Source organism: Lissotriton helveticus, chromosome 5_1, assembly GCF_964261635.1.
Source record: "Lissotriton helveticus chromosome 5_1, aLisHel1.1, whole genome shotgun sequence".
NCBI lineage: Eukaryota > Metazoa > Chordata > Amphibia > Caudata > Salamandridae > Lissotriton > Lissotriton helveticus.
The window spans coordinates 2,052,804,677-2,052,818,626 of record NC_136065.1 but is presented as its reverse complement, the minus strand read 5'-3'; the positions used below and the strand labels follow the sequence as shown (position 1 = coordinate 2,052,818,626).

General features: G+C 37.0%; 1 protein-coding gene across 2 annotated transcripts in view; it reads left to right on the top strand.

The window, feature by feature from the left end:
* Positions 1-13,950, top strand: part of LOC144756271 (uncharacterized) — a 191,264-nt gene that overhangs the window by 156,619 nt on the left and 20,695 nt on the right. For both annotated transcript variants that reach the window (XM_078645927.1, XM_078645928.1), the window contains exon 8: positions 13,154-13,354. In XM_078645927.1, the coding sequence (XP_078502053.1) occupies positions 13,154-13,354 (201 nt within the window). The remainder of the gene's footprint in view (positions 1-13,153; positions 13,355-13,950) is intronic.

The window sequence follows — 13,950 nt, the reverse complement described above, 5'->3', positions numbered from 1 at the left end:
ATGGTTAGGTTTTATTCTAATGACAATATTCTTTCTGCAAATGTATAAAATGTTTATAGTTTGTAAATAATGTGTATATAGATTTATTTGACCACCTGATTCAGTAGGCCCAAAAATATATCAGGTTCATAAATGGGTCCATGTATAGTTTAGAATTTTGTTTATAGGTTATGAAATTGGGTAGCGTAGTTTATGATATATTTTCTATAGCCCGCTGGATCAATTATCTGGTAGCAGAAATTGATGGTTGCTAAGCGGTAACCAAGGTAACATGTTGGTTGCTAAGGATTGCGTCATGGTATGCAAATAGGATCAATGTTTTAACACTCGTTAAGTTCGTTTTTCGTGCCTATCTGTAAGCTATACCGGTATAGATTGTGTGGCGAGAAATTAGTCACGCAAGCCATCTGTTCGTTTGTAGTGATATCGCCGAGTATCACAAGAGGTATCGCCGTGTACCATAGTGTTGTCGCCGAGCAGCACAGTTTTAGGGCTAGGTCTGATTCTTGTATAGTGAGGATTTTCTAAGAAATCAAAGCAGCATGAGAATAGGGACAAAGCGCCTTCCATAAAACTCACTGTGATGAGAGTAATAGTTATATCCAAGCTTGAGTGAAGGGTAAAATTTAACGTCGGTGCATGATTATCTATAAACAGGTTAGAGTCCTGTACGGGTACATGTTTCATATCTATAAACAGGTGAGAGCCCTGTACGGATAACGTCGTTATTTTGCTAACGGTGCATGATTTCTATAAACAGGTGAGAGTCCTGTACGGATTTCGTGTGTGTTTGAATTTAGGGAATTTTCCGTGTAAAAGTGCGAGTTTGAGTTGTATTTTATGTTCAAGTGGAACTCTTAGAACTTTCACTTCGCGGTGGGTTCAGAGCAAAGCGAGTTCATAATTATACTTGCTTGAAGGGTGGGGTAAGGTTACTCTACTGACAATTGAATATTATCCTTAGTGTGAATAGCGCCGTCTATTCCGAAGTGTGGATACTTGAATGTATGTAAACTATCCTAATTAGTGAAACGAACAGATGTTGTCTTTATAAGTCATTGTTAAGAATTAATTTACACTGAAAAGTGTTCTTAAAATGGCGCTGTGAAAAGATTTTGTGAAGGAGGGGTAAGCGCCAAGAGTGAGAAGCGAGAAACCGCAGCTGCTGTGTACGTCACAGAGCCGCGCTGGGATTGGGTGACCTACGTCACAAGCTGTATTCTGATTGGCTCCTGAGTCTCTGACGGCCTGTGAGCTGATTGGTCCTTAGGAAAATCTCCAAAAATATTGGTTGAGCAGGAAACTGACGTAGCTCAACTGCCATTGGCTTGTTGGTGTGTTTCGCGCACGGATTGGTTGTTTTGCGGAACATCCCGGAAATATTTTACGAACGATTTTGTGAAATAAATTTTACTTTTGAAAATGAGTTATCATTTTAAACATGTTGAGAAAAAGACAACATTATTTCAGAAATTTAAGAATTTATTTTCACCTGACAAGAAAATCGAAACGCGAGGTGGTAAACTACTTCATAAGTATAAAACACCTGCAGCATACATGGAAGGTGAATACGGATATCATACTGTCTTATGGTTTGACAGTTGGAAACGTTATACTAAAAACGATGGTGTTTTGGCTTGGCCTGATGATGGTTCATTTAATGTAAGAGTTTTAAGAAACTTACGAGAGAAAATGAATGCTCTTGTTCCAAAACCGAGACCAACTCAATTTGAAGCTTTAGTTGAGTGGGAAGATGAAATGTATCAGTTACAAAGAGAAGCTAGTGGAATTAAAAGACCTTCTAAAAATCCATCATGGAAAAGAGAAACTCATGAAGATAGATTACGAATGTGGAGACAGGGAAACATGAGTGAAGGATTGTATTTAATTCATGAAATGGTAATGGGTTCTCCTACAGGAAAATCTATGGAAAGTGAATCTGAGGATGCAATTATGGAAGAAATATATACAACTGCTAGAAATAAACAGCCTAATCAACCTTTGAGACCTCCTAGATCATGGTCTACTCCGGTGGTTTCTACTGAAACTTCACCGAGTGCACCTCCAATTAATGAAGCTCCTAAACTTTATCCAAATAATTGTGAAATCACTGAAACTCCTAGAAGACCAGAATTTGAGAATGCTCGAAATGAGGGTAGACATTTTTCAATGACTCCAAGAGCAAGGGAACCTCCAAAAGATTATGCAAGAGAGACAAGAAATGTTGATGAGGTCGATTATAAGACAGTGATTCTGATGATTATTGCTGACGGTGCCCGAGAGAGGAGGAAGAGTGTGTTGTTGGAGCCACTCTTGAAGTTGACCAGTCCGGTCCTTATGTAAACGGGAAAGTTAATGATGTAGACATCACTTTTCTAGTGGACACTGGTGCTACCCGTTCTACTGTTAGATCAGTGGAAATTGAAAACCTACCTCTCTCTGGGGATACCATCCAAGTTGTCGGAGTAAGTAATCAGCAAATTAAAACAGATTTAACTGATCCAGTACCAGTTGAAATTGGAAATTACAGAGACAAACACAGATTTGTGGTTTGTAATAGTAGTCCAGTAAATCTATTAGGTAGAGACATACTATGTAAAATGAATTGCAGAATATATTGTTCTCCTGAAGGAGTTGAATTACAAACAATGGAGGAAGATGGTTTGTACAGAATGACAATGATGATGATGGAAGCAGAAGAAACAAAATTGTTTCCTGCATTTGAAGAAAAAGATTTACCTGAAGAGCTAAAAGAAACAGTGAAATCTGAAATATGGGATTTTACTGGGAATGAGATGGGTCTGATGAAAAACGTAGATCCTGTTAAAATTGCATTGAAGCAGGGAATAGAATTTCCAAACACTCCACAGTATAAAATGAAAACAGAGACAATTGAAGGTATTACACCTGTAATTAAAAAATTAATCAAGCAAGGTGTATTGGAAGAAATGAAGAGTAGCTCTTGTAATTCACCAATTATGGGAGTTAAAAAGGCTAACGGAACATTTAGGATCGTACAAGATTTGAGAAAGGTTAATCAAATTGTTATTCCATGTTGTCCTGTGGTTCCAAATCCAGCAGTGATTCTATTTCAGATTCCATATGATGCTGAATGGTACACAGTCATTGACCTTTGCAATGCATTCTTTACTGTTCCTCTACACCCAGACAGTTATGAAATCTTTGCTTTCAGATTCCAAGGTAAGACCCTTGGATGGACAAGAATCCCTCAGGGCTATACAGAAAGTCCTTCAATCTTTAACGAACTGTTAAAAAGATCATTAGAAGATTTAGACTTACCAGGTAGGTCTACGCTGGTGCAGTATATTGATGATTTGTTAATAGCTGCAAAGACAAGAGAAAATTGTGTAACAGACACAATAATTCTGTTAAATCGCCTTGCAGAAGAAGGACATAAAGTGTCCCCAGCAAAACTACAGTTTTGCAAACAGGAAGTGAAATATCTTGGTCACAGAATTGCAAAGGGAAAAAGACAAGTAACAATAGAGAGAATAAAAATGATTCAAGCAATGTTACCGCCAAGAACACAAAGACAGGTCAGAATGTTCCTGGGAATGGTAGGTTACTGTCGACAATGGATAAGTGGATTTTCAGTAATTGCGAAACCACTACAAAGACTGACCAAATCAGATGTAAAAGATCCAATCATTCTCAATGATGTTGAGATGGAATCTTTTGAAAACTTGAAAAAGAGCTTATGCCAAGCTCCTGCTTTGGGTATGCCAAATTATGAGAAAGATTTTGAACTGTATTGCAGTGAGAGAGAAGGATGTGCATTATCTGTGTTAATTCAGAGACATGGAAACCTAAAGAAACCTATTGCATATTTCTCTGCAGTTCTTGATCCAATTGCAAAAGCATTACCAGGTTGTTTAAAAGCAGTTGCAGCTACAAGTATCAGTCTTGAACAAAGTGAAGGAATCATTATGGGATTTCCTGTGAAAGTTTTTGTGCCTCATTCAGTTGAAATATTACTGACAAGAGGTAAGACTCAACATTTAACAAGTAGCAGATTGACAAAGTATGAGAAAATCATACTAGGAGCAGATAATGTTTCGATTTCAAGATGTTTGAATCTGAATCCTTCTACATTACTGCCTGATTCAGAAATTGTTAATGACATTGAGACAGAACATGAATGTTTAGATGTCATGGAATTCTGCACAAAACCAAGAAAAGACATCAAAGACAGACCTTTGCCTGAATCGGATTTTGTCTACTTTGTAGATGGCTCATGCTTAAGATCCGAAGGTGGTGTCTTGAAAGCTTCATACTCAGTTTGTACAGTCGAAAACATTAAAGAGGCATCATGTCTTGAAGGAGTTCGTTCAGCTCAAGTAGCTGAATTGATTGCTTTAATTCGTGCATGTGAAATATCAAAAGATATAAGAGTTACCATCATTACTGATAGTCAGTATGGGTACGGAGTGGTGCATGATTATGGACAACTCTGGTCACAGAGAGGATACATGACATCAACAGGATCACCAATTAAAAATGCAGTTTTCATTAGAAGACTAATTGAAGCAATACAATTGCCAAAAGAAATTGCCATAGTCAAGTGTGCAGCACACACTAGAGGAACTGATTATATTTCCAAAGGAAATGCCTTCGCAGATGAAACAGCAAAGTACTGCGCAAGGAAAAATTATTCTTACAATCGGAATAGAAGTACAGAAACTGATTCAAATTCATTAATGCTAACAACTATTGTAGAAACATGGAATGAGATTAGAGATTTACAAAACGAAGCAGATGATGAAGAAAAAGACCAGTGGTTAAGATCAGATTGTAGACAACGTGATGAAGATGGAGTGTGGGTTTACAAAGATGGCAGAGTAGTTTTACCAAATTGCATGATTTCTGACATGGCCAGATTATATCATGGTCCTGCACATTTAGGAAGAGATTCTATGGTCAGACTGTTTAAAGAAACATGGTTCAATACCAAATTTAGAACCATTGCAGAATCTTTTTGTCAAAGGTGTTTATCATGCCAACAAATGAATCCAAACAGAAAATCAGTGGTGGGGACAGGAATAATTGGTCGAGAGGGTGGTCCCTTTACCAGGTTACAAATAGATTTCATTGAAATGCCCTTACACAACTGTTTGAAATATGTACTTGTAATTGTATGCTTATTCTCAAGGTGGGTAGAGGCTTTTCCTACACGACATTGTGATTCAATTACAGTAGCAAAACTAATGCTCAGAGAAATCATCCCAAGGTACGGTTTTCCAGTTACTATTGAAAGTGATGGAGGAAGCCATTTTGATAACAAACTGTTGAAGTTAATTTGCGAAGCTATGAGCATTGAGCAGAAAATACACTGTGCATACAGACCAGAGGCATCAGGTGTAGTTGAACAAATAAATGGAACTATCAAAAACAGAATTGGAAAAATGTGTCTAGAGACAGGAGTTAAGTGGACTGATGCTCTTCCACTTGTTTTGATGTCAATAAGAAGTACACCAGATAAAAAGACAGGTTTGAGTCCTCATGAAATTTTGATGGGAAGAGTTATGAGGCAAGCTTTTGTACCTGTAGGTAAACTGTTGAGCATAAATGACAGTGCAATTTTGGATTACTGTAAAAGGTTATCTGATATGGTAACTTCTGTGTCTAATCAGGTGGGAACTGAAGCACAATCAAATGACAAAGTTTTGACACATGATCTGAGACCTGGAGACTGGGTCAGAACGAAAGTACATCGGAGGAGGAATTGTCTATCTCCTAGATGGCAGAAACCTAGGCAGGTAATCTTGATCACTACTAATGCTGTAAAGTGCAGAGGATTGAAGCGCTGGATTCATCCAAGTCATACTATTCCAATACCAACTCCTGAGAATTCTGATGTTGAAAGTGATACCACAGATGACTCTGATTCTGAAGCAGAAGACAGAACAGAAGGTGAAGTAATTCCAGATTCTGAAGATCGACAAGAAAGTCGACATCTGGAAACTGTGCCAGTGAATGGAAATCTGACAAGAAAAGACTTAGAAATAATTGAAATAGATTCTGAAGGTGAAGAGAATCTGTTAAAAGGAAAGATAACTGAGGATTCGGTTGTCTATGTTGAAGACAGAGAAGCTGAACCGAAAGAAGTTTCAGACCAGGAGAGTATCGAAAGGCAGAGAACAAGCTCTGAAGTAAGGAACAAAATTCCGAAATCTGGGAAGCTAGAGGTAATTGAGGAAGAGGAGGAGAACGAATTACCGAGTACCAGTGATGGAAGACAAAGTGAAGTTCCTGAAGGAGTGAAATTGCCGTATAGAGAAGTTCCTGAGTCAATTGAAATTTCAGACTACGAAACTGAGGAAAGTGACGTGGAAGGTGGAAGTGAAAGCAGAAAGAAAAGGACTTGGAAATCTGAATCGAATAATTCTGAACCAAAGAAAAAGTACGTGAGAAAAGCAGACTACTGGCCTGGTGGAAGATTGAGAGTCAGATTGATTAAAAAGCCAATAGAACAAGTTGAAGAAATCAGTAGTCAAAAGAGTCCTGGAAAAGAGGTTGGAGTTGGAAGGAAAATAGAAGTGATATCGAGAAAAGGGAAGAGAATAATTAGACCAAACCAGAAATACAAGTCTCCTGAGTGGACTTACTTAGTAATTCCACCTGTTATAGACATATATGATAGTAGTGAAGAAGAAAACGAAATCCAAGAAATTAGTGACAATGATTGAAGTACAAATTTATTAAATTGGCATAAGGCTGAAGAAATCCTGTTAGTTGACACAAGGTCGAAGAAAAACTGTCTAGTAGAAGAAAACTTATGTATGACATAAGGTCGAAGAAATCTTGTTTAGGGTTATAAAAGAAAAATATATTTTAAAAAGGGGGGTGTATATAAATTTTAAAATTTATTTTTAATTTTATTTTTGAGGCTAAAACTAACCTAAAAATGCCTTACATTAAGGAGAGCACTTCAAAATGCTCTGTTTTTAAAAGATGCTGTAAGATGACTCTGGTGTGTCTGCTCATTTTAGTTCTGCTCTGGTTGGTACTAGCTGTGATTATACCTTTAGAAATGAATAGAGAATTACACAAAGTTAACATAACAAGCAAAGCTCTGGTTAGCCAAACTAAACATAGTGCATCTGCAAAGGTTATTGATCATCAGCCTAACATTCATCAAGATAAATCAATAGGTGATTTTTCAAGCAATACTTTCACAAAGCTTTTGAGTGAATATGTAAAGGTAATGGATGCAAAGGATTGTTATGTATGCGTTAAGTTACCCGCTTCTGTTTCTGAGGGAGTAACATATAATATGCTTCCTCTCACTTATGCTGTTACATGTAGTGTATTAACTAGTTTATTTTATCAAACTGGTCGTTTAGAATATTACTATTCAAATTATGATGAGATTTTTGCTAATGTCAAGATTGATAATGCTTTAAATAAGCATAAGAAAGCTAAACAATTGAGAGAATATTTCCTTGTTACTAATGAACTCACTTATGAGTATGCTTACAAGAATAATCTAACATGTAAATTAAGTGCTGAAGGGAAGAAATTTCTGAATATGGTTGAGGAGAGAAGAGCAATTTATAAGAGAAATGAATTAGTCAAGCAGACTAAGTCATCATTCTGGCAGAAAGAGGATGAGAAACTAAATGGCAAAATGCTTGAAAATATTGCAATTCACATAGACAAACCTGTTAGTGGAAAGCTTTGCATTAGAAGAGATAACACACTTTTCGATAATTATTTTGTAGGTGCAAGCAACTGTGAAGATACTTATCAAATTATGGGAGGTTGGGGATTTAAAGGTGGAAAAGATCCTATCTTTCCTGGAATTTATTTTGTTTGTGGTGACAAAGCTTACTACAACCTTCCAGACCATTGGTATGGAACTTGTTATGTGGGAATTGTTTTTCCTAAAGTGTTTCATGTTGACAGAGATTCAGAAGGATTATTTAAAATTCATAATTATGTAAATAGAGCTAAAAGAGAAACTTTTACTGAAGTTCTGGGAGATATTTTCCAAGCTGTAATACCTTTTGTTGGTATAACCCTAAATGCAGGGAGAATCAGAAAATTGTCCACTATAGTTGATAGATTATCAACTGACACTGCTGATGGGTTTCAATTAGTGAATGTTGAAGTTATTGCAATTAGATCCATGGTAATTCAAGACCGTCTTGCTTTAGACATACTCCTAGCAAAGGAGGGAGGAGTCTGTGGCATTTTACATGTCCAACATTGCTGTACATATATACCGGATGAAAGTAAAAATATTGAAACGTATATTAAGAATATTACACAAATGCATTCTGAAATAATTCCTTTAGAAGAAGAAGATTTTACTGGGAAACTTTCAAATAGGTTTCAAGCAATTAAAAACTGGTTTCATAATATCGGAAGTTCAATTCTTGGCAAGATTCTGGCACCTTTGATTATAATTATATTTATTTTTATTTTGACTAAAGTAGGTTGTTTATTGCATAAAAGAAAGAAGCATATGAGAGAAAAGAAGAGAATCTATAAACTCAGAAAAGAAGAGGAAAGGGAGATTGAGTTGCAGGAGTTACATAGAGAGCGTCATGTTAATTGCAAGGATTATGCTGAAACAGATTTTTAGGTTTACTAATACAAATGAATTTGAATCGATTTCTTATAAATTAAATTTACCAAAATTTTGAGTGCTGGTGTGGTGATTTGTTAATCACCAGATGAGGGAGTTGATGGAGCGAGATAGAAAACAAAATTTTGTTTAAACTCGCAAAGTCACATTTCCATAACATGAATAAAATTATTAATGATTTGTGATATGTCGTGCTAATACAACCTAGATTAAACTTTACACGTGGGGGGACTAACATGTGTGCTCATAAACGTGCATAAATGTTGCATCTTTTTGTTCGTGCAAAATAATAAAATAATTTATTGTTTTCGTTTTTGTCATTACTAACTGCTGCATATTTAAAATAAGCATGTGCTTGTTTTGCTTTCTCTTGTCTGTGTGATGTCATTTCTACTATTCTAGGTGCATATGGGTCTCATAGAAAAACGGAGACTGGTAAATATAAACGCTGCTTTATTTGTTTGCAATGGCTAGGTAACATTTTGATTAATCGGGTGGGCTAATTATTTAGTAAACCATGGGGTGGATACAGAATATACTTTATTTCTTACATTAATACTTTTCTTGTGTTTGTTTTATACTAGAAATCATAAGTTGCCTGCTTTTGAGGCCTAGCTATTTGAGCCGCAAAATGAGAGTTGAACTGTAATTCTGCAGAAGGTCACGAGACGCCCATTCTGAATTAAAACGTTTATTGAAGCTGCATTCACAAAGCAAAAACTGATGAGCTGACATCATTCTGTCGGACATGGCCAAGGTCGAAAGTGAACTTTTTGTCAGTCCTTAACTTGGCATCCGCGGAAGTTGCACTGTAAGACTATGGAAGCTGCGGGGATGACTTAAAACAAAGTTGCAATCGCAGGAAGCCTCTGGCTTCACGTGGAAGAGACAATGGTCTTTGTAAGACATGATTTTGTGGAACTTTTTAAGAATCGGGTGACATGTCACTTGTCACTCTCAGCCAATGGGACGTCGAGTATTTCTGAAAACTTTCCTTTGCTAGTTTAGTTAGCGTAGAAAGGTATAAAAAGTCATGCCCTTAGGGTTGGGCTGGCTGCTGCTTTCTGACTTTCCGATGAGGGTGATGTGCTGCTGGACTTTGCGTGGAGCACGTAAGAATCCTCAAAGATCTTTACTTTAATTTCTGTCTATTTAGCTCAGTTAGGGAAATAGGTTTTAGAAATGCTAAACTTTATATAATTCTTTGAAGTTAATTCAATTGCTTAAATTGTATTTTTCTTATTTCTTACCATCATGCTTGCTTTATTGCAAATAAATTTCATTTATAGAACTTACAACTTATATACCATAATTTAGAAAATAAAATCTTACTTTTGACAAACAAGCTGGTCTTGGTTATTTAGAAGTATAGGTTACCTTTAGCTAGATCACGTCGCCTATGGTGGTCGTTTAAATGGTTAGGTTTTATTCTAATGACAATATTCTTTCTGCAAATGTATAAAATGTTTATAGTTTGTAAATAATGTGTATATAGATTTATTTGACCACCTGATTCAGTAGGCCCAAAAATATATCAGGTTCATAAATGGGTCCATGTATAGTTTAGAATTTTGTTTATAGGTTATGAAATTGGGTAGCGTAGTTTATGATATATTTTCTATAGCCCGCTGGATCAAGACACACGTAAAAGTGGTGAGAAGAATGTCAAGATAATTCTTGGGGATCCACTGTCTGGTTCCTGAAGGACTTTGCTTTTATCCTACCAGACTTATATCGCTGGGTTTGTTGTGAGCACAGTGGCTGCCTCAAACTGGATTTTAGTGTTAGATGTGGGATGGCACTATGATTACCACAGTACACTTCCCAATCATACACCTAGACTCGTAGCCCAAGTTTATTGTGGCTGAAGACATTTGTCATCTTTAATATACCCAAAGTGGGTAGTGTTGACCTTTGGAACTTTTATCCCCATTGGTTAGGGCTTGCTCAGAAATCATTCACACTCACGAACTAGTGCCTGGCTTTAATGTGGCACCTCTAGGCACCCACTTGAGAACACTATCTGGACCATCAGAAGAGGACTGGACCTGCTTCCTCTTGTACACAGGACAAAGAAGTGAACGCCAAAATCTAAATCCCATTATATCCTATTTCAGCAGACAGGATATCCATCATAGTTGTGACTAGGTAACTTGTCCGCTGAGTTCATAGTCAGACCCTAAGTCCGAATATAAAATCTTTGACCACGCTGAACCTGGTGTATCAGGCTTGTTCTCCATTGCTGCCAATGCCTCAAATTGCACCTAGGTCCTAGTTCTCTGCAACTATTTACTATCATTGGAGCATTGTGGAATGATTTGTACTCAAAACTTTAAAAAAAAATCATGTGTGTTTCCTCTATTGAATTTTTGTCATTTCGGTGTAAATTTGTTTATTAAATTTCATGTATTTTTCTTATTTGATTTGGGATTTTTTGGGTTGCAATTTGACTTTAATACTGTTTTGATACTACATATATATTTTAAACATTACCCTACGTTAAGCCTGTTTGCTCTGTGCTGTAGCCATCATGGGGATGAACTCAGATTCACTTGGTGACTTTGAGGGTTCACCCTGACAAGGGTTGTGATTGTTTCTTGAGGAGGGGAGTTGTGCATCCAAAATAATCATTTTTTATACAGTCAATAAATTATTAGTTCCTTCTGAACAGAATTAAGTCTATGGAACGAATTGTTCTTTTTATATGTCAACTAGGAGACAATATTGCATCCTTTATTTTTATTGGTAACTTGCACTGACCATGTCATGGCTGAGTGCACATGTTTTTCTTTCTAACAATGGCCGCCATTGCAGCATTTCTAGCACCACATCAATTATGGGACTGATGATGGATTTGTCAACTTCTTTACTTTTCCACAAATACTAATTTGAAGTTTTCATGCTGTTTGTGTTGGAACATGCAACACCTTTTCTGCTTTTGAAATGGACAATACTTTGTAATAATCCCAAGTTTGGGCATTGGATGTGAAATTGGGACTTTCATTGTATGAATGCACCCGCCAGTCCTATAAGGTATGCTGTTTTTTTTTTTAAATACAAAGAGTATTTATTTTTAATACTGACAGTCCTTGCCTTCAGTGAGTACCAATTTCGTTTTTTAAGTATCTCGACACGGTTCGATATATTTTGAAAGTGATAACATAAACAAGTTCATCATTTTCCCTTTTTTTCTTTAATTGTAAACAGACTAGTCCAGTCACCATACCAAATTAGTTTTAAAGCACTGATTCAGTAGTTTCCTTATTTTCCTTCTGACAAACGTTTGTGTATAAAAATGTCTCCTTTTAGGAAGCATTTCTCCTTGCAATTACCACTTCTTTTTCTTCACATGTGTGGGAATTGTCACAGGATGAATGATCTTTGAGGCCGTCAGATGCAATTGTAAATCAAAGATCTGGGCTCTGTATATTGAGCCAAATATGGAATTCCATTCATTGAATATGGGTGCAACACGGAATCATGAGAATGTCATCCATGGATATCTCCCTGAAATAGGCAACAAAATGTTTTACCAGATTTACTACACAAATGCTGCAAAATGGTCCTATTCTTTTCTTAACAGGTCGTTTTTCAATATGAAAAAATTGCAAGTGCGATAAAAGTTGGAACCCAATTGAGTCTGGTTCTTGTATGAAGTGTTTACTACCAATCTAAGACCCCGAGGAGCATTGGTGTGCCCAGTTCTGTGTCTAAATTAGAAATGTGCAGCTCAAAATGTTTAGCAAATGAATAAAGGTACCTGCAGATCGTTCAAGAAGTGCTCGACACTCTGCTACAATGGGTCATCCAGTGAAATTTTGGAGATCTTTATGCACTTTCGGAAGAAAGAGTGCTGCAATTAAAGTATCAAGATTCCTAAAAACAAACAAATTCTCTGCTAGTATAACAGTTATTGGATATGGTTTTGTTCATAAGGGTAGAGGGTACCTTTCTAGTTCTTCTTGCATCAATAATGATCTAGTTTAGATAGCGGTCGATTAATTTCGCATTTCATTAGTAAATGTCCATGATCACTATTACACCCCCCCCCCCACTTAGGTCAAGATTGTGAAACACTGAATATAGGTGAAGAGGCCGTAATGTAGAATGCTAAAGGGAACTGAAAACTGTGTCTGAATTGAAGATATTGTGGAAATTTAAGTGTGAGGCAAGAATGTAAGTCACCAGTGCAACAATAGTCTGTTTCTGATCTGTAAATGGCAAACACACACTCTGATCCATAAATAGCAACCTGCAATTCACTTTTCACAATACTGTATGTTGACTTAGCTAGTGTTTCCATTATTTATTACTAAATGGTATCACGCGTCACAATTGAGGTTTAATTATTCAACACTAGAAGGCAGAACAGAGCAGGGAAGATATTCCTGCTTCTCACCACTAGATGGTAGGCCATAGCACAGTTGTAATTCTCTTGTATGTCCACATGAGGGCACATCATGACACAGCTGTCACTCCATCTCTTAACACTTGAGGCTTCTTTCTCTAGATCTCTCATTTCTTCTCTTCTTATCTCTCCAGGCACTGGCAGACTCGCTGCTTGGTCAAGATCTGAGCACCACGGAGGCCCCGTCCTCTTCCAGGCTCCTCGCCTATCAACTGCAAGAGAAGGAAAGGCTCCTGCTCCGAGCTCAGGAGGAAAAGTCCCAGCAGACCTTGGCCCATCAACAGGAAATCCAGAAGCTTCTGATCACTGTCACCAAAAAAGATGAACTCCTCGCGGTAAGAGAACGCTAGTGCCACGCTGCGTCAACACAAAATGGCGGGTCCCTTCTATTGCCGGCCTAATGTGACATCCTCTTGTCCTTTCATGGTGACAACACGTGTTTTATCACAAAAAAACTGAATTCAGAATCTTTGTTCATAAGCCGATTTATTTGATTGACCTTATCAAAGTCCTGATGAACTAATCAATGTCCCCGATTCCTGTTGGCTCTGTGGCTTGAAGACAAAAGAAATCAAGATTTCAGAATGGTTAACAGGGATGGAAACTCACTGAAGGGTATTCCCAGTGCCTGGCAGGCATTGACTCTTTATGATATTTACAATCCGGATTTTTCTGTACCTTTAAAATGCATTGGCAGCTGTACTTCAGTCCTAATGTGTAGTACATTTTTATTATATGATTTACAGGTTTGCACAGCACAATTAAAAAAGCTTGGGCTTCATTTGCATAGTTAGAAAGGAGATTTATTTGTCTTATAAAAATAGCTTGAATTTATGGGTAATGAGGCATTATTCTTTCTGGGCACTGAAGCCCTTTGCTTATATATGCCACATAAAGCTCCATTGGTTTCCTGGACTTCCAACTCTTAACC